The sequence below is a fragment of the Nesoenas mayeri genome, assembly GCF_963082525.1.
Source record: "Nesoenas mayeri genome assembly, chromosome: 8".
Taxonomy (NCBI): domain Eukaryota; kingdom Metazoa; phylum Chordata; class Aves; order Columbiformes; family Columbidae; genus Nesoenas; species Nesoenas mayeri.
In genome coordinates this window covers 20,649,044-20,674,121 of record NC_137554.1, presented here as the reverse complement: position 1 = coordinate 20,674,121, position 25,078 = coordinate 20,649,044, and the positions used below count along the sequence as shown (strand labels likewise).

The following is a 25,078-nucleotide window of genomic DNA, read 5'->3' as shown; positions in this document are numbered from 1 at the left end:
GTTAACAGAAGCCTGGTTTTGTAGGTGTTACAAACACTTAAATGGAAAACAAACAGCACAAAAGTCCTAGCTAATAGAGGGAAAATTTAAACTGGAGATGTAACATTAATGAAAGGGTCTCACCTGGTCTATCCAAATGAACTATGTATTTCTGCAAAGAGGGAGGAAAAGCAATGCTAACTACTCCTTCTCTCCCCAGCACCACAATACACTCTCTCAAACCCACTTTGCCAGGAATATATTTGTGAAAGGCCATCTAGAGAAAGCCCTCATCAGTTTCCAGCTAGGAAATTCAATATCGAATGTAACACCAATTTAGCAGTGGATATACCCATTGACACAACTAGTTTGTCTCTATATGAAATTATAAACAATGTACCAGAGAGAAAAATAATAACTACCACTAAAAAGTGTTGTAGAAGGAATCCAGTGTCTTTCAAATAAGTCACATACTGATTGTTTTATAATCCTAAAAGATAATATTATCCTGTGGGTGCCTTTTGTGTTTCACACATTTCAAAGATGACATTAGTATATTTTCACATTAACACGTACCAAAGACAAAAAGCTTCTCAAGAAAAATTGGAGCAGCTCATGTGAGTAGGCTGCAAAGTATTTAACTGAAAGGCTCTATAAAACCAACTTAGTTAAACATACCAGTGTTTAAGAACATCACATACAAATTTGATCCTGACTCACTGCTGAAATCTGGACTGAGCATTCTCTTGAGCTCTCCTCTAGCCCTACATTAGCAGGATACTGACTACATACAGGATAAAACATTCATCCAACTATTTATATTAGTTACACCAGGATGTAATAGGTCACTAACTCAGAATTTACTTGCTGTTCTTATACAACTGATCAGAAGTAGCCTACTTCCCACTTCTATTTCAGCTAAGTAAGAACATGTCTGTTTAACACTTTGGCAAAGCATCAAGACCTCAAACAGCAACCAACACAGTTAAATTTTTCTTCTGCATACATCATTTGAAGCTGGAATTTCCTTTAAGCAGCAAGGATATGATGCCTTTATCCTGAGAATGCACATTTGTGCCTTTTTCAAAATTGAATTACCAAAAAAGACCCACTAAACCCTTTTGGTAGCTGCCATATAACAGTGAAGCATTCTTTCCCATGCCAAACCTAAAAACACAGCTGACCTTTCAGATCCTTCTGGATTCCTACCTGTTTGAAAAAAATGTGACTTGTATCACAACCTTCCACACATTTAACAGCTGGAAAAGATAACACCCAAATTTGAAAGTCACTCTGGTTGTGATTAAAATAAAAGCACAGAAAGTACTATAGCTGCTAAAACATACGCACTCTGTTTTAGGCAAACAAAATGAAGCGTTTCTTATCTTTCGTGCTTCTCTTGTGACTGGTCATCCTACCTACCTATTCACTTGTAGTGACACCGTAAATACAATAGTTACATGAAAAAAATCTTCCCATACTTACAGCTCAAGGCTTATCCTAAGCAAATATAAAAATTCAAAGAGTAAATTATACCTTCAAATTTCATAAGGCTAGGAAAAAAAAGCTGTTTGCACTGCTCTTAACACTTCTTTCTATGCCTCTATTTAAGACTCAAACACCAAGACTCAAATTTAAGACTCAAATTAAACTTCGCTGGATTATGCAGGAAACACCATGTGAAGTAAAAAATAAGCCAGTAAAAATGGGGGAAAGTTCATTTCCCGGAACAGCAAGAGGAAAACAAACTAGAGCGATGTTGGCCCAGACCTTCAGCAGGTACGAACCGGCAGGCAGTCAACAAGAATGTTACTTTATATCTGTTTAACCTGTCCTTCATGGGGTTTTTTCACTCCTCACTTTTGCAAGCTTCATTTGTGCTATGATAAAGCATCAGCTATGACAGTCTTACATTTGGTAGCAACAGCAGTTTCCTGCTATTTGGCAATATTTTCAAATAAAATGGCCTACTATAGCAGCAAAGGCCTTTTGTTTTTTGAGAATAACCTCTGGATAATTTTCTTTCCCCTTTTTTCAAAAGGCCCAGCCTGTCACAACCATCTTTCTGATGCTTAAACACCTTGGGTATCATTGCTGAATGACAGTATTGTCTCTGTTTCTGAGCTACCAAAAATAGTCAAAAAAACCTAGATACTCATGCTAAAGTGAGAAGAATATCTAGAATTCTGATCAATTTATCTGAATGAACTCAAAGAGTTGATTTTAGTGACTGGCATTTAAATCATTCTCTTGAATTACGTTCCATAAGGTAGATTTTATGACACACAAGGCAAAGATAACTATAGTTCAAAAAGAAGAGTTTAATTTAAATTCCTTCTTGCTGTGCAGTTAACTGACCCATTTTCCCTGAACTCCTCTGTCCTACTGTCAACACAGGGAACAGAAAAGAGTTTAAAGCATCTCAGACACAGGCACTTACTGCTCAGGCTAAGCAAGAAAGAATTTTTCAACTGTGAATAAGCAGAAAAACCCCCTGAATTCTACTAACTTGAAGATGAAACTACAGAACTAAAACTAAAACAGTGTGCAACTAGACCAGTATTTAATGGTGCATGCATTTTAAGTTTTGTTTCATTTTAATTTCCCAGAAAGGAAGAAATTTCAGGCTGATCTCAGGAAGTTTCACTGTCCAATTTTCCCTGTGGAAGCACTTTGGTGGGAAAAAAGCAGAGCCTCCTGATTTTTTTTCAGTTCTCATGCAAAACAGTGGCACCTCATGATCCAAAGAATCAAAAGCTTCAGGAAAATCAAGAGGACATGGTTGTTTCTAAGCACAGCCAGCGCGATTTAATGCAATTGTTAGTTTTGTGCTCAACTAGGAAGCACACAGACTATTGGAAAGTTGACTGGAAACAGTGCATAAGTAGTTAGTCAAAGATTAGGAAGAGAACAGATTCAACATCTACGTTTTAAACACGAAGCATCATCTTACAGGGTGAAGATTGTATAAAAGTGTAAGAAGCAACAGACTGTCTGAAAAATCCACCAAGCCAGCTGCCATCCTTTTACATAGGGACTTCATTCTAAAAAAAACGAACTGACACCTATTGACTTGAATATGCCAGCACCAAGCTTACTTTTTTATTATTATTTTATACTCATCTGAATGCTAATGAATAAAGCCCCAAGTCAAACATTGTTTAGAGACTTGGCTGGAAAAATTTCAAACCCTGCCCATGCCCAGTACCTGGCTGGAAAACAGCTTTCCAAAGCATGGAAGTGATACCTTTTCTATTATTTTTGACCAGTACCGAGGGCCACACATGAAAAAGCAGACACTGCAAGAAAGACTTCCTTATGACTTGGTACAGTAGGCATCAATTATTCCCCTAACTAGAAAAAGCAAGAGAAAAAAGAGAAAACGGATCTCTGCCAAACGTGTTCATAAAAATCACCAAAGTTTTGGTGGGGTGCCAGAAAGTTGTGGCCTACAAATGTGGGTAGTTTTGAGCATCAAACTTTTATGACTGAAGGTGGAATAGCCAAATGGCCTCAAGCAGTAAGGGCAGCCCTGGAAAATAATGGCCTAGTCATTATAGATTCTTCTGGTATTTATAGCAATAAAACATGAATCATAATGAACTCATTGGATATTAAATGTGGGGGTCACAAGTACTTTGATAGGATTTCCACAAGAATTTACCATTAATTAACCAAATAATTATTTGAAAGTGTTACTGAATTATCCTTAGTTCTTATACAGCCATTCCAGAGAAATTGGTCATTCCCAGCTGAGTGCAGTTAATGCCTTAACAAACCGGTCATTAAGTGCAGTTACTGATTTTGTGGGAATTATTGTGTTATAAAATACACTCAACAGTTTATAGAAACAATACTTAGATTTTTTTGGGTTTTTTTTTTGCAGCTGTATTTCAGCTGGAGCAGCTGGGATGGAAAAATATCAGGTCCCTCGGGCTGTTTTCACAACTAGTTTTCTGCAAATTAGAGAGGGAAATAAATACATGATGGGTTCTGAGTTCAAAATGGCTTCAGATTTTTAGCCTTTGAACATTAATAAGGAGCCATGTGCCAGTTCTGTGGACCAAAGCCTGAATTCCATGTCTAGTTCTCGCTAAGGCTGAAGATCTAAATGTACTAGAAGCAGAAGTCAAAGGAAAAAAAAAAATTTATTGATCATGAGATCAGGTCCTACATTTTGGTTGAGTTTGTGAGCTTAAAATGAAAAATCCCTCCATCAGCTCCGGGATAACAAAAGAGAAACCCTAAAGCTGTAAAACTGAAATGCCAATTTGAATTGCAGCAGCAGGATTCAGCTTTCAAATGCTAATGTAAAAATGAGAATACAAATTATGGACTAAATTATTCAAACATAACACTATCAGTAATTCAAGTAGCCATCATTTCTAATGGAATCATCAATGTCTCCACATTAGATATGAAATACACCCTTATTCGACTCATGTGTAAAACATTAACTACACTAAATCAAAACCAGAACACAAACGACGGTAAATACCTATTAAAATGGCAGAGTGAATCCTTATTTCAGTTTCAAACTCTAATAATCTTGAGTCCAATCTGCTAAATAATTAGGCAAGTAAGAAATCTAGATGGATACGAATGTCACAAACTGAATTATCAGCTCTATACACCGTCTCACACTGCTGTCAGAAAACAAGAGTTTATTCACATGTATCATACTTAGCAGCCACCTTCAGAAAAAGAAAAGCGATAGAAAGGTAACTCTCCTTACCTCTGCCCCACATTATTCCCTGCAATCAGGTCTGAAACAGTCGGGTTAAGTTACTCCATGTGTGGTTTAGACACATATTGGTTTGATTTACATATGTAAATATAAATAGTATTGGATATATCCGTTTATTTTATCAAGAGAAGCTGAAAGAATTTTCAAATCTGCTCATACTCAAGGAGACTAGGCATTGTAAATAATACATTGTGATATTAATTACATACTAATAACCCCTTCTGTGCCACCTTTATGTTATTTGAAACTGGCTTTGTATCATAAGCCTAACTTAAAACCTTGATTTCACCATGGTTGGTTTTTTTTTCCCTTCCCCAAAAGAACTGAGTACATGCCACATTTGAAATATGGATAACTATTTTATTGTAGGAAATAGAAAAGAAAGTATAATGATGATCTTTAAGCCAAAGGACTAAAAAATGACTAATTTAGGTTGAGGTATTTAATGTTACAGCCACGGACAAAAATGAAGTTGCACATCTGGAGCCTCACGTTCAATTTCTTTGTCTGGAATTCTGTACAAGACAGACTGAAAAATAGACAGTAAACACCTCACTACAGTATTGCCAATCTTAGAAGACAACAAAGCATAGTCACTGGGTAGAAAACATACTGCTATATTTAGATATGTTCTTTTTTGAGGCTTGATCTTCCTAGAGAAAAAATATTTTGCTATTTACAATGTCCTACAACCATACTTGAACTCATATGAATTCACATAGAAATTGGAATATGATTTGTTTTAACATCCCATACTGAAAAAAAACAAAGATGAATCAATTAGAAGTTCAGATTTGAGAGAAAACAGGAGGCAATAGGATTATCCCTGAAGAAAATAAAGCTACTTCCTTTTTTTCCACAATAAGAACTAAATTTTCAGTCAAGCTATGACCAAGAAAGAAAGAGACAGAAAATAAATCACTACCATTATTAAAATAAATTGGAAATTAGAAGAGGAGGTTCTTAGTTTGAGTCAAACTAAGAAAACATCCACTTCCAAAGCAGGTGGAAAAAATTCCACACAAAGCTGTTCTTCAAGGAGTCCCCACCAAGCTATGTAAATTAAATGCTATACAATGAAACAGAAATTTATAGAAGGACATGCATCATTTTTGCCATATCTATACTATATTTCACTAAACTACATCAACTGCTCCAATTACAACTGCTAGAAAATATTCAGACTTGTCTGATCTAAAACCACTCTTCCAATCTTCCTGTTTGGAATTGAATGAGAATGGAAATAGGTGGAAGTTTTCCATGCTCCTGGCTCTGCAGGTGCACAGCTTAATAGCAGAGCAGCCTCGGTTCTGAATGGATGGTGCAGCCATATTTCAAAATACTACTGCTCAAAGACAGGAAAGCAAAAACAAAAAACCATAACAGGATGCTCCCTTGCTCCCTTTTGCTTTGAGAAAGGTATGATTCACTGCACTGAAATGGAAACTGTTTTTACCCATGTTTCAAAGTTGCTGAAGCACAAAGCTGAAGTTCAAATCTATCAACCCAAAACATGGAGTTAAATTCTGGCTGAGCTTTTGAATCTTCAGATAACAAGAATTAAGTTTCGTATTATTCAAGACATGTTGCTATGCAAGCACCAGCATACTCTTACTGGTAAAGTCTTGGAAGAAAGACAAACAATTCAATTGTATTATTCTTATTGTGAAAACATCACAGTTTTGTTATTTAAAAGGTAATTCACTGATGATCTACAAGCTTCTCACAGATCTGATAGCTTTTCCAAAAAGAATAAAAAGACATTTGAGGCCTCAGCCTCACAAAGAAAGTTTTTCTTTACGCAATGAGACTAGTCGCATATGTAAAATTATAACCCACCCTACAAAGCATTTGAATGTCAAAGACCAAAGGAACAGAATATACTAGCAGTATAGTCACTATGGTGCAATAGATTTTTATGTTAGCATATGTCTTCTGCCCATCAGCTCAAAGGGTCTGAAGATAATACTGTTGACTGACACAGGATTTCTCACCTTAGCAACTGCAGACATAGGGAATCTGCAGTTGGCTGTCTTCACTGGAGCAGATCATCTGAGAAACTCTTAGATAAACAGCAGAAACTCCAGAGTTAAGATGTTTACACATTTCCAAAAGGGAAAGCAGACTGTAACCTTCCCCCTTACATCTGAACTTACAAAAGCCTCAGGTTCTATGGGACTTCTACACCTGCAAAATTGTTCCACATCATCCTTTAAGATCATCCCTCTGCCTGCAGGTTTCACAGGGGCTCTGGAAAAGATGCTCCTCTCTCTTCTAGCCTGGTCCTCATACAGGCTTTATGAAGATTTTATCATATCATTTATTTTAGGAAGACAAGTAGAAGTGCCCCATCCCTTCTTTATGGAGATTTTCAAGAAAAGAGAGCTGGTTACTTCTGTCCTGTCATGCTATAGGCATCCAAATTATGCCCTATAAAGCTTTCAGATGTCAACAATTCACACAGAAGACTAGATTTACTTTTTGCTGATAAGTATTAATTTGCTCTTGCAATATGCAAAGAAACAGAATAATTCAATTAATTATGCAGTGACATGTTGTAAGCTCCACAATAGACCTACAAGCTTAGGAAAACCTTCCCATTCATCAGTTGAGTGAATTATCACCAACTTGGCTCCCTCATTTTTGATGGCTGCCATATCTCCACTCCTGTCCTTGCTGCTATCCTAGGCACATCTATTTTCAGACAAGAGCCATTAAGTTAATTTTGTTACACCGAAGTCATCCTCTTCATTAAAAAAAGCTAACAACACAGCTAACTACACATGTGCTGGTGAGCAGCACACCACAGCCATGAGCTTTCACTCACCCAAACCTGAAAGGCTGAGTGTTCAGATAACCAGGTTCTACCTGTAATAGCTACAAAATGGAAAACCACTTTGTTTCCAACTCCTGACAGTGGTAAAGGAGTCAGAAAAATCTTAGACAACAGCCCTCAAAAAACTTCTATAAGCTTACATGTTATGAATTTCAGTTATTCTTTCCTGATATCAATAACACAAAGCAGGGATCTGGTGAAGGCCTTTACTTTAAAAAAAATAGCTGGGATTCCATTTTTGTTTCATACACAATATTAGTGATATTGATGCCTCTCTACTTTGAGTTCTGTATTTCTCAACATCAGAAGGCAATTTTCTTTAAGAATACTGGGGTTAGTTCTCTAATCCATAGTTATCTAAGTAAGTGCTGGGTTTTTAAGACACATCATGCACCCAATACTCTCCTTAAGTCAGTTAGACACGCTGGGTTTATTTGCAGATCTAATAAAGATGTAGAAGTCGAATGTTAAGACATGTTTCTGTTTTGTGTTTCTTTTGGTGGGGCTTTGTTTGTTTGTTTGGTAGTCATGGCTTGGTTTTTTTTTAAGCCTAGGCCATACTCACCACAAATTATAAAAAAACTTACCATTAAAATAAATCCCTTAATAATTACTGCTTTCCAACAGACTGGTCCCTGTACTTGAACTGTTACTTAATATGCTTCAGCCAGCCTCTACTATAAAGGAATGGAGACACCCCAGGCAATATTCACACAAGTAGTATTGGAACCAGCTGCTGCAGAGCCACCTTAGGAAAAAAAGGTTTCTCAATTTAATTGGGAAAACAGGAGGAAGCATAAATTTTACTGCCATTAATAACTTCAAGCAATCCTGATATGACTTTACCTCACTCTGATGGCTGGACATGTGCTTTTTGTTAGGGTCTTTGCCACATCTGACCCCTATTGTTTGCTCACTTGATCAGGTAAGAAAATGTATGTTTCTTTATAGGATAAACGAGCCCTGTTAAAGTCAGAAAAAACACTGCAGTAGCCTATAAGAAGCTCCAATTTTCAACAGATGTGTGAAGTTCCATAATAAGTTCATTACAAAAAGGCCAAGTGAACTCATAAAGAGAACACTCTACTTTAAGCCTTCTTAAAAGAAACTTTCATAAAAGGAATAGAACATTAAAAACCCACAGCAGTCCGTTAATTAGAGAGCAAAGTACTTCTTGGGTTTTTAAACAGCAGTCAACATATAATACAGCTTGGCTGCATACCGTATCAAGATTTGATTGTTAAGAAACCCAACATACAACTGTCTGGTAATTCTTTGATTACTCATTAAACCTAAACTGTAAAGAATGGAAAAATATTAGAGGAATTTCAGCAGTTTCCAGAAAATATTTTAGATAATAAAACTCTCAAAAATTCTATCAATGAACCTAGTGAAGGCAGACTCTTCAGTGAGGACTAACTCAGACTGTAAATATTACCCTCTTCTCTGGCTGTCTCCAGTCTAAATAAATAACTTATAATAGAAAAGTGTGACCTACTTCGGACTTTGCAAATTATTGCACAGCCCTTAGACTTCTACAAAAGATCAGGTAGCTTGGAACACCAAGAAATGCAGAACATCAGGCCAGGATGCTCACATTAATAAGGCATTTCGGCTCAATACATAGTGTGACTAGCAAAACGGTACTGTTGCTACTTGGGACTGATCACATCATGTTTCAGAGTGTTGTATAACAAACACTTGTATGCTTGGCTGAACACAAATCCACAAAGCCAATTTTCTTTCAGTCACTGTAGTCTGTACTGAAAAACATAACCCAAGATGTTCATCACCGCCTAAAACCTTTTTGAGACTGAACATCTTGGCACTGTGTAATACTTTCACAGCCACGTGCACAACCCTTCTGCACCCCATGCCCTATTTGAGCCTGATTTGCAACTACTACTTTTTTGTGACCCACCCAATTTTCAGCTCACCAATACCTGTGTTCAGTCAGCCCTCAATTTTTCAAAGCAGCGAGTAATTTTGAGCAACCAAGAAGAGACACTTGAGCCTGACTTCCAAGCATCATGGGTTTTCATTCTTTAATCATAGTTTGCACTGGGAAGTGAATTAAAGGAAATGACATTTCAAGACAACATGCATCAGTACACATAAGAACTGTCCAGCAGCTCAAAGGGATGAATGCACACATCATAGAAAAAAAAAACATTTGCTCCTTTATGCAGCACCACAGTTCCCATTGCAACAGCTTTTGTACCATTTCCTATCATTAATATCCTTTCAAGGGGAATAACTAACTCATGGGTGGACACAGAAACCCCAGCACTGCCTGCCACACCTGCATAGTGCCAGCAGCTCCTTCTGAACAGGGGTCCACCAGGAAGAGTTTGCAGGCTCCATAACACACACAGCAGCACTCAGCTGGTTCTGCTGTACAAACTGCCTGCTGTTCTCATGGAGAATGGAGAACTATTTGTCTCGCTTCACAAAGGGTAAGAAACCACTCAGATGCAGCACAAAATAGCACCCTTATTAGAAGAATGTGAGTCACAAGCTGTGCATATATTTAAGAAGGCTGTACTAAAAATTTTGTATTTGGTTTGGCCAGTTAACTGAAAAACAAAGTGGATTTGGTCCAAACAAGAAGTGAGGGGTTTTTACTCTTCCTTGTAGACAATGTTTTCTTCTGTTTGCTGCCAGGGCATTTACTTTAGAACCCAATCACACATCCAGGGGAAGGGGGATAACATTTCCTTTCTGTCCAACAGTGGAAGAGCAGCATGCCCAGAGATAAAGGAAGGATGCGAATCTGTTTTCTCAAAGTTCAGCTCTACATTTCCCTTCTTCTCTTTCCCCCCTTCACTTTCCACAAGTGAACACACTAACCACTAAACTCTAGTTCATTTGGAGCAAGTCACTTCTCTACTCCGCTTCACTTGAATTGTGTAATGCCAAGCAAAATGAGAGGACTGCAAGAATGAAGCAAACCTCCACAGAATAGTCTATAGCGTGCTGCTTGGGTATCTCCTTCAGAAGTCATGGTTAGAGGGCACTGGATCTGTGTTACTGTTAGAGAATCTATTTCCTAACAGTTTTCCACATTTCAGGCAAACATCTAGTTTAAACCACTTGGTGAATTCACATGAATTCTCACCTCCACTGAAGCCATTCACATAGACTAGGACATAAGGCATTCACACAGAGAATAAATAAAAAACAAAGATCACTCTGTAAATATAATTTTTAAAAGTATTAAAGCAAAGCCACAAGTACAAAAAATGTCCTCTGCCAGGCCCTGACTCAACAACTACAAGGTTTTCTTAAAGAACTGAAGTCACACAAATCAACAAAATCTCTTTTCAGACTTCGTTAAGCAGCTTGAGTATAGAAAAACCTGAATACAGCAGGCTATATCTCACAGGCCTCCACAGCTCTGCTCCAGCTTCTGATCTCCAGTCTGAAGCAAGTTTTCCCTCAACTGCACCCAATTCTTTGAGATTCAGAGCATAACAAAGATCAGCTGTAGTTGATTAACTTGGTGCCTGGAGGGAGCAAGAGGAGTCTTGTCACATACAATACTTCAGACTTGTGAAGAAAAGCCACGAAAAATAGCAAGCAGCACTGACTGGCAAAGCTACATGGGGAACCAGACATTGGCATTATTAAAAAGAAAAGGCTAATTAAAATGGAAACCAAGACTAAGCAGAATTTCTCATATCCATGCTTTCAACAGCAGCCTCAACACTCTGGAGTGAGATGGAAAGAAAGAACATGGTCCTCCTCCAACATATCCATGTCATACTCAGTCCATCCCCTCCGCTTCCAGCCTCCATCTACATTTAGAGTGTTCCTGCTCCCAGGCCACCAAGTGTCCCTTGGGAAAGCAGCACGTCTTCCACAACTGTGGACTGCAGCCATCTCAGTGCTCAGCTGTAAACTGCTACCTTACAAATCCTATCCTTTAATTCTTTGCAATCTCAACTCTCCTCTTAAACACCTACTACACTTAATTTATCCTCATGTCGAACCCATTGCTTAAGACTCAAAGGCACAGCATGCACAAATGTTAAATTTCAGTAGGCTGAGTCAACAAACTTGACCTCTTGGCATTAGGAGCTGCATGGTAACTTGTCAACAGCTGTTGAGGTGTGTTAGCACTTTAAGTTAACCTGCAAGTGTAAGCCAAATGGTACTGACTTGAATAATGTGTGTTTAATACCCAAGTAACCTGTATAAAAGGGGCATCCAGCACATGATTATTATTAAGGTTGCAGGCTTTCCTGAGACAGGATACATAAAACCATGTATTAGAGAATTATTTGCATCACCCTATCAAAATGGTCTCAGAAATTACAGGGCTGGCTTAAGAAACAAGTAATACACAATATTTCTACCTACATTTTCTAACCAGCCCGTGGATCCATACAGACAGTGAAGCTTCTGGAAGTACTAGCGGAACTCGCTGTAGATTACCCTTACAGCCACTTTAGGAACAGACTGCAATTTTAGCAGCCAGTTCTGAGCTAAACAGCCTTTCACGAAGCCCTACTTATAAGCCTAAGAGAATGGCATTTGAAAAGAAATTCTCCTCTCCACATTAGAATCAGACACTAGAGAGCAGATATTTAACTGATGAGTTTAGTCTGACTGTAATATTAAATGGGGAATTTCTGGGAGCAGGGACTTCTCAGTGATTTGTGTCATGCCATTGCTTGGAGTGACAAATACCTAGAAGCCTTAGACCGTAGTGTCAGCTGCTCTACAAACAAATAAGAGACAAGCTTCTGCTCTAAAAGGCTTGCAATCCAAATTGAATCAGACTATCTAGCCAGATCCTCTCTCAAATGATAGAAAGCGTATTTCTTGACCAGCCTCTACTTCTCAGTTCACTGCCAAATAACACTATCTGAAGGAAAAAAAAAAAAAAAAAGTATAAAGAAGAGGGATTCCAAATGCCATTTTTCTTCTTCCTCCTAGCTCAGCCCAGAGGAAGAAATCAAGTGCAAACATGGTTGTGGGGCAGGGAGCATAAAAAGAACCGACTCATTTCAGGATATATTAGGTAGCTGTTCTACTAATCATCAACAGGATTAAGGCTTCCAAAGCCATTTAAGTTTTCATGGTATTAACTTGTGTACTAAACAGCAATAAGGCCATGTTGAGGTTGAATGTAAAACTGAGAAGGCAAACAATCCTGAGAGACAATACGAAGCTAGGACAGAAAGCTCACAGATTTACTGTTGCATTCCACTTGTTCCATCACATCTGGATACATCAGCTGCACTGGATTTAGTACATCCCAGACCCAACAGATCTCAGAAAGCTTTAACAATGTCTTGCGTCAGTGTTTCACACATTTAGGGCTCCACAATACAAGATCCTCACTTCCCACTTCAAAATGAGGGCTCAGCAATTCTTATGGACAAATCCTGCTAAACATTTAGTGTATCTAACAGAAGGGCCTCTAGATAGTATCAGCCAAAGAACACAAAAGGAACACAAAAGGAACAATAAAAAACTCCCTCCTGAGAACTCCAGCATACAACAATGATCAAATCAGACAATTCTCTGCATTTTCCCGAACTCCTTATTGTCTCTATTGCTTTCCCCTATGGACAACAAAAAGTTTCACTTGTGTGTAAAGCACTCACATGATTTTAACACAATTTACAGACTGTCAAGCTTAAAGTCTAAAAAAAAGCAGCACTGCCTAGAGTTGAAGCTGACAAAGCTGGGAAACTTCTGATCTCTCTATCTGGACCTTTAAGGTAACAAGAAGCAGCAGATATATCGAGCTTCATTTAAAAAAAAAAAGAAAAAAAGAAAAAACCAGAGGTAGTTGCTGTCTCCATCAGCTAAGCTCTGTGAAGTTGCTGGCTATTTTTCCCCCAAATTACAAGCATCACTCCTGTGTTTTCACGTAGCTATCAAAGTTATTTTTAACAACCAGAAAACTCATTCAGGAGCTTAAGAGGAATAAATCTACTGGGAAACACATTATTTTAAACTTCCATTTAAACCTGCATCTGAAAAGATTATTTGAATGATAAAAAGTTGAGAGTAATGAGGAAGCTCTTTGGCAAAGAGAAAAGTGATGCAGCAACTTTTAGGCCCACTGTATCATGATGCAAACAGTTCATTGTCCCTGCTGAAATGTCTATGTTAAAAGAAAACATACCTAGAAGTGCAGTGAGTTTGGGAAGCAGACCAACCTGTACCATTTTATTTCTCAGGCCTGTGTCAAAGGAGAGATTTAGTAAGAGTCGAAGAGTGATGTTCAGCAGGTCTTCATGTTCACAGGGTACCATTTTCACAAGTTTTTCAACAATATCCATTTCAACCTGTGTATCAAGAAAAAGAAAAATCCACAATGCATCCAAACTTAGCTTTGTCTTCAATGTAAAAGCCCTCTCAGCATGTTGTATATTCACATGCATGCATAGCAAATACATATGCAATTTGTACCCATAATAGTGACTATCGATGCATTTTCCATCTGAAGCAGCTTTGCTTATGTCTTTGTGGTTGAAAGTCTTCTAGATTGGGTTACTGGGTAATGTTGATTAAAAAAAGATTTTGAATTGAACAGTTCAGATGTCTTGGAAATATTCCTCACAGTTGAAATAATGCAAGAATGTGGTCAAAGCATCACTTGCAAGACTTGATTGGGGGCAAGGGACAGACTCATTTAAACTTAAATACAAGCAAGTCTGTAGCAACTAGAGCAAATAGAGACAAAAACATACCAACCAAGAAAGACAGAAAATTGGCATGAAAAAAGAATTTGAGACCTTTCATTGTGAATTTCAAATGAATCCCTAGACAGAACTTCGCATGTGCTCTCAGAAGAGGCACGCCACCCCCTATGTTAATTTAATAAAAGCTTGAAAGTCATCTTGAAACATGTATCACTTTTAAATTAAAAAGTGGAATCCAGGAACTGAGAAGTGCTATCAGTTCCTGATACCGTGTTCACTTCGCCAGCCAGAAAAGACATTGGACCATTGAATGGCAAGACTTCAGAAAGTTTTTATCATTTTTAAGCAACATTTCTCTGCTTTTACTTGACACAATCTTTTAAATGCATACTTACTTTGCTTCCCAGAACCTTCTTTGGCCAGAAGGAGGCACATAAAGTTACTTTGCATTCTTCAAACTTTTGCATGCACGCAACTAGCCTTCCAGTTATAAATACACACAGAATAAATACTAAGGAAAGAAATTACAGCTCTCCCTACATGGCACAGTGCAATAATCAAACAACTGACTGGATACCTTTGATCAAAAACAATCAGCAAGAACTCCTACTTCACTGCTTTGAATTTAATATGGTATTTGAACACCAAGGGAAAGAACGTTCTATAAATATATATGGATTATTCATTTTTACTTAGAATTGGGTATTGCACAATGAATCATGGTTAGTTTTGCATTTGAAATGTTTGTGTTAGCACCTGATATAAGTATTCTCCTTCTTTCATACCTTTCCTTAATAACACTCTGGAGAAAATGTATCATCTTTATTATCAGTAAGAAATGCTCCCATAGACAGCTGACCTGAAGCATACAAAACTTTTCAAAAGCCTTTTCAAAACAGTTAAAACACTCTGCAATAAAATCAATTCAACAATTTTGTTTCATTTGTCTTTCCACCAAATCAAATGGAATGTGGAAAGTGTGCCAGCAAATCAGTGGGCTGGAGAGCTAATCCTTATTTTCCTAACAAAGTCCTTCAGGGCACTACATAAGTATAAACTAAATCAGCAACCAATCACCTGATAAACAGTCTACATACCTCCAAAAACACATGCTTCGTGTCTGACTTTTGTTAAGAAATAGGACACCCATATATAAATAAAGGAGATACCTCTTCTCTGCAATGTTCCGTGCATATGTGTGTAAATGACAGGTTCACTAATAAAAATGCAATTAATTTTCTATTGCATTTAAACAGATCTTTTCATCTCACAATCTAAGTGTAATATTAATCTCAGATTACCTCTTGGATAAGAAGAATTTATCATTTTCATTTTACAAACTGTCATAAAGGCACAGAAGTAAAGGCATATATCTACAGATAACTACCCCTCTTTCCAAGACAATACACGACAGAGACAAGAATATGTTGCCATAAGAGTCTAGTCCAGGGGAGGGGTCATGGGCATCTCTAGAAGTGGGGGTATGACAAGACTTCAGAGTACTAAGTTCAAAATTTGGAATTTCATGTATCATATTTTGAGGTGTCTTCATTGTTTGGGATGACAGTTCTTCAAAAAACTTTTGCAGTATGTTACAGCTGGATGTTGTATTTATTTTCCTTTATTCATTTTACTAGTAACAAAAGACAATCAGTGCTATGGAAACTTAGAGTGGGGACAGAGGTATCTCCCTCTTCCCTCCAACCACAAAAAGTTTTCAGAGTCCATACCTTTCCAATATTGCAGTAGAGTGCTGCGAGCCTTACCATATCGTTTTTGTTCTCCATAAAAATGCTGAGTTTCTTCAAGAAGGATACAACCAGGATAAGCAGCTCAAAATTATCACGGTCCAGTGCTTTCACTAACATATGGACAATGTTCTTGTTTCTCATCTTCAGCTCAGTGCGGGTATCCTCAGCAAGATTTAGGAGCAGGTAGAGTGCAACTAACAAAGTCCAATACAAATCATACCAACAGATCAAAGACAATAGAACTAAACAAGTCTCTATATAGAGACTAAGTGCTTAAGACAAGACTTTCAGAAGCATTCCACTCCCTTCCCAGTCTATTTTGAATGAAATTGACCATGAATGTTTTTTTATTCCTGTTTATAATGGAAAGCATTAAGAAGATTAACACTAATAGTGGCTTCAAAAAGAAATTATGATCACTAGAAGCTTTTTATATTTTTTTTTCTTTTGATTTCAGTGGTAACCATTAGAAAGCCCTTCTTTGGATAGCTTTGCCATTCAGATAATTTCAATCTAAAATTAAGTGTATTTTAGCACAAAAATAAGATAGAGTGAAAACTATTCAATTTGAGTCAGGTACAGGCTAAGTTAAAAAATTCAAATCAAATGTACACACCCAGAATGTCCAACTCCTCCCAAACCAACATCATGAACAAGGCAAAGTTAAGTGGATCACTTTTGCTATTTTTCCTCTAAGACTGACAGATCACTTTAAAAATTGTTAACATACTGTCAAACAATCTGATTAAGTACCCATCTTCTCCCTGTTCTTTGGCAATGCTCTTGCATATTCATCCACACATTCAGAATGTTTAAGACATCCTGGTTATAGCAAGCATCCAGTAAAACCCTCTACCCACCTTCACCAACAAGGAAATAATTTGCTATTTGGATCTGGTACCTCGTAGCAGCTGTTCCTGCTTTACAACCAGCCCTTGATATTTCTTATAAGTTTTCTCGTAGTCCTTTTTCAGTGTTTGATTTTCAGGATCTTCATCAAGTAAATAGCAGAAGCTAAGGAGTTCAGATAAAAGCTATACAGTCCAGATGACTATTGTTCTCAAAGGTGTTATTCGATCACTAGCTAAAAAGCAAGAGGTGTGTGGAATAGCCAGGGTAAAGCCACTACCTCAGCAACAGCTTGCTACACCTGTAATCTACAGCATGGGGTTTTTATGTCCTCTTAGTCCTGGATGTATTATACCCTAATAGTCAGCAAAAATGTTCCAAAGACATACTGCTGATAAAACAAAGCTTTTTTGTTGTTGTTGTGTTTTAGTAAATCCAGCTTAATCCCTTCACCAGCCCATACTTCTTACTCTTGGTCTTTTCCATATCTGCAATTGTATTTTGCACTACTTTCACAGAAGTTGCTGTATGCTCATCTCTTATAAGTCAGCAACAGCTACCAAGAGCAGTCAGAAGCCATCAAGCTGTCCCAGTATATCAAAAGGATATCAGCTTTCTTCTTTTTAGCAAGTTCTTCCTGCCAAAGCTCATGTCTTTTCAGTTCATGGTCTATGATATTCATACACAGAGCTCCAATTTTGTAGTGTGTGATTATTCCATGAAATTGAGAAAAACTACATTGAAGAAAAAACACCTGTGAGGAAAAATATAAATGCAAACAACCCCAAATCTGTTTTGACATCTATGTTAACAATGTCCCAACAGTGTACCACATGAACTATTAAAAAAAAGATACTTATTCTATGCCCCATTATAAAACTTATTGGAAAATTATTTCAAAACAAAAACAATTTCTGAAAACATGAATATTTTTCCACACTTGTAGAAGGACAAGAAACAGTGTGTTGTTCCAAGCCAAGACAAAAACACATTCCAATTTTCATGCGTAAAGGAAAATGTTTGCCAATCAGTCCCACTTTTCATATTATAAGTGCTTCAGAGGACCCTCTATTCATCATAAATTTAACAGAGCTCTAAAATCAATTTGTAATGCAAATTCCATTTGAATTATTTCTAGGGAGAGTATGCTGAAACACTGGTATATCTAAATAAGAGCAAGCACTCAGTTTTGAATACTGTTTATTTCCTGTCAGCCTATAAGCTACAGGTCAGAATCCTTACTAGTTTCTTCCCAGCTCTACTACACACTGCCTCACCACGGGGGTTCATTTTGTGCCTCAATTTTGTCATTTCTCACAAGTATGTTTCCATTTTAGCATATTTTTTCCTGTTTCAGTGAGGTTTTGTAGTGCAGTGCAGAGAACAAATGAAAAACCACTAAGGAGAGAGAAGTTCCTTATGTCCCTATATATAGGGACTCTGCACTCACCTTGAAAAGCAGAAGAAAATATAAATTATATTGGTAGCAAGTTCCACGCTTTGTTTCCAATCTTCCCTCAGCACTCTAGCCAATGCACCCAGGGCAGTTTCTGAAGTGACACATAAGCATTTTTTGTCTTGTGAGACTCAGAATTTGAATACACCTTATTGTACAGTTTTCTAATGGAAGGTTTTCAGAGTTCTCACTTTAACATGCAACACTACTCAAGTTCTGTTTGGAGACGGTACTATTATAAAACAGAGTATCCAGGGTGTTCATGCAGTCACAAGCCCTAAGAAGGAGCAACATGCAAGGAAACTGCAACCAAACACTAAGGTCATCTTAATACTTCCACTAACCTTAAGATCTCCTGGTCTCTGCCATCTGTATGTTTCATACTACACTGTGGTCCCTACCTAAAACACCACCATGTTCACTTCCAAATCCCCTTTATTTTCTACCTCGACAACTATAATTTTTCATCCACTTATTTCTATTTATTTCCACCCTCCCCCACACCTTGTAGAAACCAAATTATTAATTAGCACAAAGTTGCTATTTCTTCTTGTTGTAATTCAGCTTACTTTTCCTCTCTGAACCACTTATATTTTCTGTTCCTTTGCCCTATCTAAACTCTCTTCACATACACCACATTATGTGATCAGAGTGAGAAAGGCATCAACTGGCAATTCCAAGCACTGCAATATTTACAACAACTCATGGGGACAAGCCATTAATTCATGGCTTACCATTCCCCTCCCATCCCAGTTCTTACATAATGTTGCCTGGGTAAAGTACATGCTGAAGTCATCATTTACTTGAAGAACGTGAGGGTACAGGGGCTCAGTAAAAGAGGAAGAGGGCAAAGGAAAAACATTATTAAATTAGCAAGACATGAACCCACCATCACTTTAGAGGTCTGGCTTGTATTGCCCTTATCTTTCATTTGTCTGACACCTTTACAGACTATAAGGTCCTTTTTTCTCCCCAGAAGAGAGGGGGCAATGGGAAACAAGAATGTATATACACGCACACATATATATTTACAAACACACACTATTCCGCACTAACGTAATTCTCAAAATGCACACGGCACTGCACAAATGTATGCAGGCACAAAAGGACAGCAATGTGAATGTCATATCATGCATTCTGATAAGATTTTAAAATGGATCCATAAGAAAAAGAGTATGGTGTGCTAGTGAAATTCTTCAGTGATGCATCTAGATTTAATTTATTAATTCTCTTAGAAACTAGAAACCTATATTTATGTCAGCCTCCAGAACCTGTTTTCACAACAAGTTTCATGATCTTCAGGATCAAAGAATGTCCTGAGTTGGATACAACTCTACACTCTCATCTCCAGCAGCAATGTCAACTGAAGTTAATTAAACATCAAAATAACTAGGATCAGAAAAAACAGCAGAAGCAGATCAAGGCCAGGAAGATTTCTGTGTTAGGCCCACCTATGAAGAGTCTAAGCAGCATCCATTTGTAGAGAGATGCAACCGGGCTTTGACAGCCAACTTATTATGTACTGAGAATCAAAGCCCAGCAAACTAGAGAAAATCCCAAAATAAAGGTGAACTATTTTCCATTGAGAAGAAAGCACCACAAATACACAGCACAATGTTAAGAGAAGTTACCGTTGTGCTTTAACATTACCGTTGATAAGCAGTTCTTCCAAATTATCAGGATTCCTAGCCAGCTGCAGGATGAGAGCAGAGCCACGCACCTTGTCAGGAATGTCCTCATATAGTAACTCAATGTACTCATCCATGTCATTGATATTGGCAACTTCATCAATCTGAAACCAGCCATAAACAAGGGTTTCACAGAGAGAGATGACAATTCACCATCACAATGTTATTCAATCACAAGACAAAAGAGTGCACAGTCTAGAGTTAAGATCTTAGGAAAAATAAAATACAAAGGAAAAAAAAAAAAACAACACATCCAGAATCATTGCCAACAAACACCAGGAAATCTGAGATGTTTTAATTACACAAAACAAAGGATGCTCAGACATGACTCCCTGTGTCCTGTCCGATGTTCCAGACCTCACTCGCTGTCCTGCTGCGTGCTATACTTGGAGAGGGGAGTGTGCAAGTAAAATATTTTACCCTTTATGGAGATTATTTTTATTCCATTGTGCAATATTTCCAAACCAAGTTCTTTGTTTAAAAAACAAGAAGCAAAAAACCCAGATTTCAGCATTTCTTCCCATGCTCCCCTTTATATAACTGCTTACTTAAAAATTAAAGGGATTTTGCATTTCTGTTGTAACACCAATATTTACCTCCATTCCTTCAAATGGGGGTGGATCTTTTGGCTTATTGGATTTCTCTTTCTTTTCTATAAAGAAAAAGACATGATTGCAGTTAAGTTCTGCATATTCACAGACAAAAACATACCCGGTATTTACATTGTAAACATCCTGGTTACATCAAGGTCAAAGTCCTTTTGTGTCCAGCTGACCTGTCAGACTAAGACAGCTAAGGTATATTAGGTTTCTGAAGCTGAACAGCCCACAGGGAGCAAAATAAGCCCCCAGATGCCTTTTGACTTCTCAGTCCAAATTATCAGCTACAGCCCAGTCAGCTGGGGAGACAGAGGGTAACAGACCTTAGTGCAAGCCCGGAGTGACAACAGTTACTTACACAGTGAGAGAACTTAGCAGCTTTGTTTCTGCTTGTACACTGTGGAAAAGCTCCCCTGTGATGCACCAAGACACACTGTTACTGTTCTAAGTAACTTGTTTACCAGGAACTTAAAGGAATTACCCCAAGCTGTCTGCTACACTGTACCAATGCTGAGACCCTCACTCCAGCTTCACAGATAGCATGAATTCAGCCTCGGAACACATCTACCTTTGCAAAAACTGATGACAGAGCTCTTACTAGTAAGATCCTCAAAGTCTTTTGATGTCACTGCAAGTGCAGATGCAATTTGAAGAGGCTGCACCAAATAGAAAAATCCATACGTCTAAAGTCCTACTAAAGCACAAGGCAGCCGGTAGCATCAATACTAAGTTTAAGCAAAAAAACCCAGACTTTGGTTGTTAAAATGACGATTCTCGTCACCTCACTCCAAGACTGCAATTTTTTTCCAAGTGTGATTTAACTATACAGCTTTCCTACTCTCATTATTTCCTAAGAACTTGTACATCATATAAGCTAGGACCTCAGCTAGAAAAACCTCACATAGCAGTTTTTTCAATGATGAAGCACCCCAGTCCCAAGCTGCTTTGTTCCTATTAAGACAGGAATCTGTACCTTTTCCCGCTGAGGCATCTCTGCGATTCTGTAGGTAGTACAACAGCTGTTCTACTTCTGCAAGTTTGGAGGGGCGAATGAGCTTGCATTCTTCAACCACCTTTCGAGCCAGGGAAGATATGTCTGTATTTGCGTTAAGACTCTTTAGCCGAATTCTGCAATACAGATAGGTCTCTCTTCAGTTTTTCAGGTTTTGTATCTTCAGTCCTTTGATTTATGTTTACATAGTCATTGATTTATTCAAGCAGAAATAATCTCAATACCCCCAATGCTGGTGCCATGGCTTACGAAGGTAACGTCATAGCAGTGGCTCTCTTCAACTCCAAATATCAAATAACTGTCAAACAGATTTGACAGAGTGTAACCGTCCATCAGCTGTCAAGCAGCAACACTAGGTGCAGTTGTATGAACAAATCCCTTATAACCATCTGAGACACGGCAGCCAGTAATTTATTTGCAATACAGCCCCCAAAATGTGCACAGGACTGCAAGGGAGTACAGCATACACAAAAAATCAGGAATGAGAAACAGCTATGGGAGTTGACTACACAGGAAAGCTCTTTTGCAGTGCCTGCAGATGCAGTGTCAGGAGTCTCCCACAGCTCTGACAGACCTGCAGCCAGGTCCACAAGCAGTGAGCAGTAAGAAATCTGTGGGCATTAACAACAGGATAGATCAAAAAGGAATTACACTGCTTTGCAGATGCAAGATGCAATGCTGATTAATCTGAAAACAAGTGAACATTTCTGATATCTTCAAAAATTTTAGGCAATATAAGGATTCTCTTTTTCTTCCTCAATTATTCTTCTTACATACACTCACATACATAGCCACTTCAGCTCAAATTTTCACAAATAATTAAGCATGGAGATAAAACAAACATAGGAAAAGTCCAAACTTGCAACTTGGAAACTGAAGGTATAATAGTTCTCTGGACTTTTCCAATAGGGAATGTTCTAATGCTTTTAAAATACCATGAAAAACTAAAATGCAGATACTGTCGTGAAATTACTAGCAGGCATAACAGATAAAAAAAAAAAATAGGAGAGCCAACAGCTAGAGCATAAGGCTGTCAAAAGGTTCAATACTATTACTTGCTCCAACATTAACCATCATCTGAGTAGGAACCAATCACTTCACTTTTCTATACCTCAAGATTCCACCACACAGAATGGGAATAATTGCTTTTCTTTACAAAGCACCTTAAAGTATATGGATGACAAGCAGTTTACAACATGTGTTTTAGATGTTAACTTTCCTAGGCACATGTTACTTCCTGGCTTCTTAAGCCTCCACTACTCCAGTGCTACACGTTATAAAGATTAGAAAGTATTAATTCTTACATGCTGTTGATGCTTTTGAGTTACTGAATTTATGACACTGTGAAAAACAGAAAAAGCTATCAGAACTTGCTATGACCTTACATTTTCTGACATTCTTTGCGCTCTCCCAGCATGGGGTCTCCCAGCTCTCCCACAATTGTTGCTTCCACTTCATAGTGGACAATGAGGGCTTTCTCAGATGGATGCACATCTATGTTGCCTCCTTTTACTTTCCTGATGCAAAGAACAACAACAAAAAAATGATTATTGATTAAATGAAAAGCTCAGAAAACATAACAGTACACAGATCAGGAACAACAATCTGTCTCTAGTTTCATCCAGACTCTACACCCAAGCATTGCCTTCCTTCCACACCATATTTCCTTATTTCACACAGCTGCATCAAACCTTAGTGCTAGTGGCATATTCTTAAGTATTGCCTCTAGTACATACCCAAACACGCAAGCCACTGGTCAAATCTTAGTCACAGAAGTCAAGTAAGGAGTAAAAAGGATAAATATTTGATTTCTAAGTCTCCCAGCTCTCTTAAGGAGCTACAACCAGGAAAAAGATGCATTTCACAGAGAAGGTGAATTTCCCAGTTGAGACCCTGTTACATCATCAGCAGAGCAAAATCTTCTGCTAGTGGCATTGATCTAGTGGCATGCGTATAGTCACTTACAAAAGGAAATTATTCCTCAAAGACCCTCTTGGTAGACCTAGTTAAATCTTAACACTTAAAAATCCACCAAGAATGAATTACAAAAAATTTGTATTTCAAATTCACTAATTCCTCCTCAAGCACGAATCTCTTCTCTACTGTTCGTTACATCATTGTGTTTGTTGCTAGGCTCAGGGATTACCAGACCAACAGCTGCCATCATCAGGTATAAATCAAGCATATCTATCTGCTTTACTACAGCTACAGATAGTTTGGAAAAGCATTCTGCAGGAATGCACTCTGGTATGTCTCTGCCAAAAGAACCTCTTCTGGCCTCTCCTCCCTTGTGCCAGCAACTCCATGTCCATGCAGACATACAAGGGCCATGAGAACAGGAGATGGATAAAAGGCCATGAAGCTACATCTCACTTCTATTTTCAAGTGGTGGCAGAACCACATCCAGAGAACAATTACATGTTTCTGTCTTTGGTGGTAAAGCTGACCCTTGCCCCTTTTCCCATTGGTATTGCCAGTATAGTATGTACAGCCATGCCATAAACCAGACTGCTAAAACACTGCAGATTAAAAGCAACTCCCTAATGTGGGTTTGGTTTTTGGTGGGTGTTTTTTTTTTGTTTGTTTTGAGGTTTTGTTTGGGTGTGTGGGATTTTTGTTTTATTTTGTTTGTTTTTAAGACAGATCATGTCAATAAACAGATTTACAGGTGGCTTCACCAGTAGTTGGATCAGCATAGATGAAACAGTAGCTAGCTACAGCACCAGGTCAATTAGCCCAGGGAAACCTACTTCAGTCTCATAGCGCTGGAAACATTAGCAAATCCAGATGCAGCCTTCAGTGTAACCACTCTCTTCAGAAAATGTGTTTGAAATGCGTGCCTCCATCTACCCAGCTACTATGGTGTCTGCTTCCCCTTCTGCAGAATACAACTACAAAGAATACCTTTTTTCTTGAGATACAGTTACCCCAAAAAACCCCACAAACCACAGAAAGGTCTGCTGTGGGAAGTGAAGAGTCTAGTTCAACTATCAGCCTTACGAAGTTATAGGGCAAAAATTACAGCATACTGCTAAAGAGCAACATCTTCCTTGATGAGATTGTAGATCTATTTATCACTTCAGGTTTTTTTGAAGAGACTTACAGGGTTTTTTTTTTCCTTTAACAGTACTTTGAAACAGATGCTTTATTACAGTCCATTCTCTGTTCTCACAAGGTCCAGCCTTGCAGGGCAGAAAGCTTGCAGCAAATCTTTTTCAAAAGAAACCTGCCCTCCCTGCTCACCCCCAAATATATTTCCCCCATATTCAGACCTACCATAAGATCCCAAGCACAAATGTCAAACAGTCAAACCTCTGTTGAGTGACAGCTTGGTAATATTTACAGATGCAAAGAAAACAATGGCTGGAGGATAAGCAGCCTGCAGGAGCTGAGTATAGTTTTCCAATAACCAAGCTGAACTAACAGCTCATCATTGCCAAAAGGATTAGATCTTCCCATGTTTTTCCTGCTCCTGGCAGTGACCTTGGTGTAGGGGCTC

At 38.1% G+C, this 25,078-nt stretch overlaps 1 protein-coding gene across 3 annotated transcripts in view; it reads right to left on the bottom strand.

The window, feature by feature from the left end:
* The window catches only part of KIFAP3 (kinesin associated protein 3), a 76,790-nt gene that overhangs the window by 48,562 nt on the left and 3,150 nt on the right, over window positions 1-25,078 (bottom strand). For 2 of the 3 annotated variants that reach the window (XM_080348430.1, XM_080348432.1), the window contains exons 2-10: window positions 22,965-23,096; window positions 21,541-21,695; window positions 20,565-20,620; window positions 19,931-20,072; window positions 18,275-18,374; window positions 17,434-17,558; window positions 16,877-16,975; window positions 15,991-16,169; window positions 13,705-13,867 (exon numbers count right to left, since the gene is read on the bottom strand). In XM_080348430.1, coding sequence (XP_080204556.1) covers window positions 13,705-13,867; window positions 15,991-16,169; window positions 16,877-16,975; window positions 17,434-17,558; window positions 18,275-18,374; window positions 19,931-20,072; window positions 20,565-20,620; window positions 21,541-21,695; window positions 22,965-23,096 — 1,151 coding nt within the window. Of the gene's footprint in view, window positions 1-13,704; window positions 13,868-15,990; window positions 16,170-16,876; window positions 16,976-17,433; window positions 17,559-18,274; window positions 18,375-19,930; window positions 20,073-20,564; window positions 20,621-21,540; window positions 21,696-22,964; window positions 23,097-24,329; window positions 24,471-25,078 lie in introns of all 3 variants that reach the window. The other variant, XM_080348431.1, reaches the window with a different exon arrangement.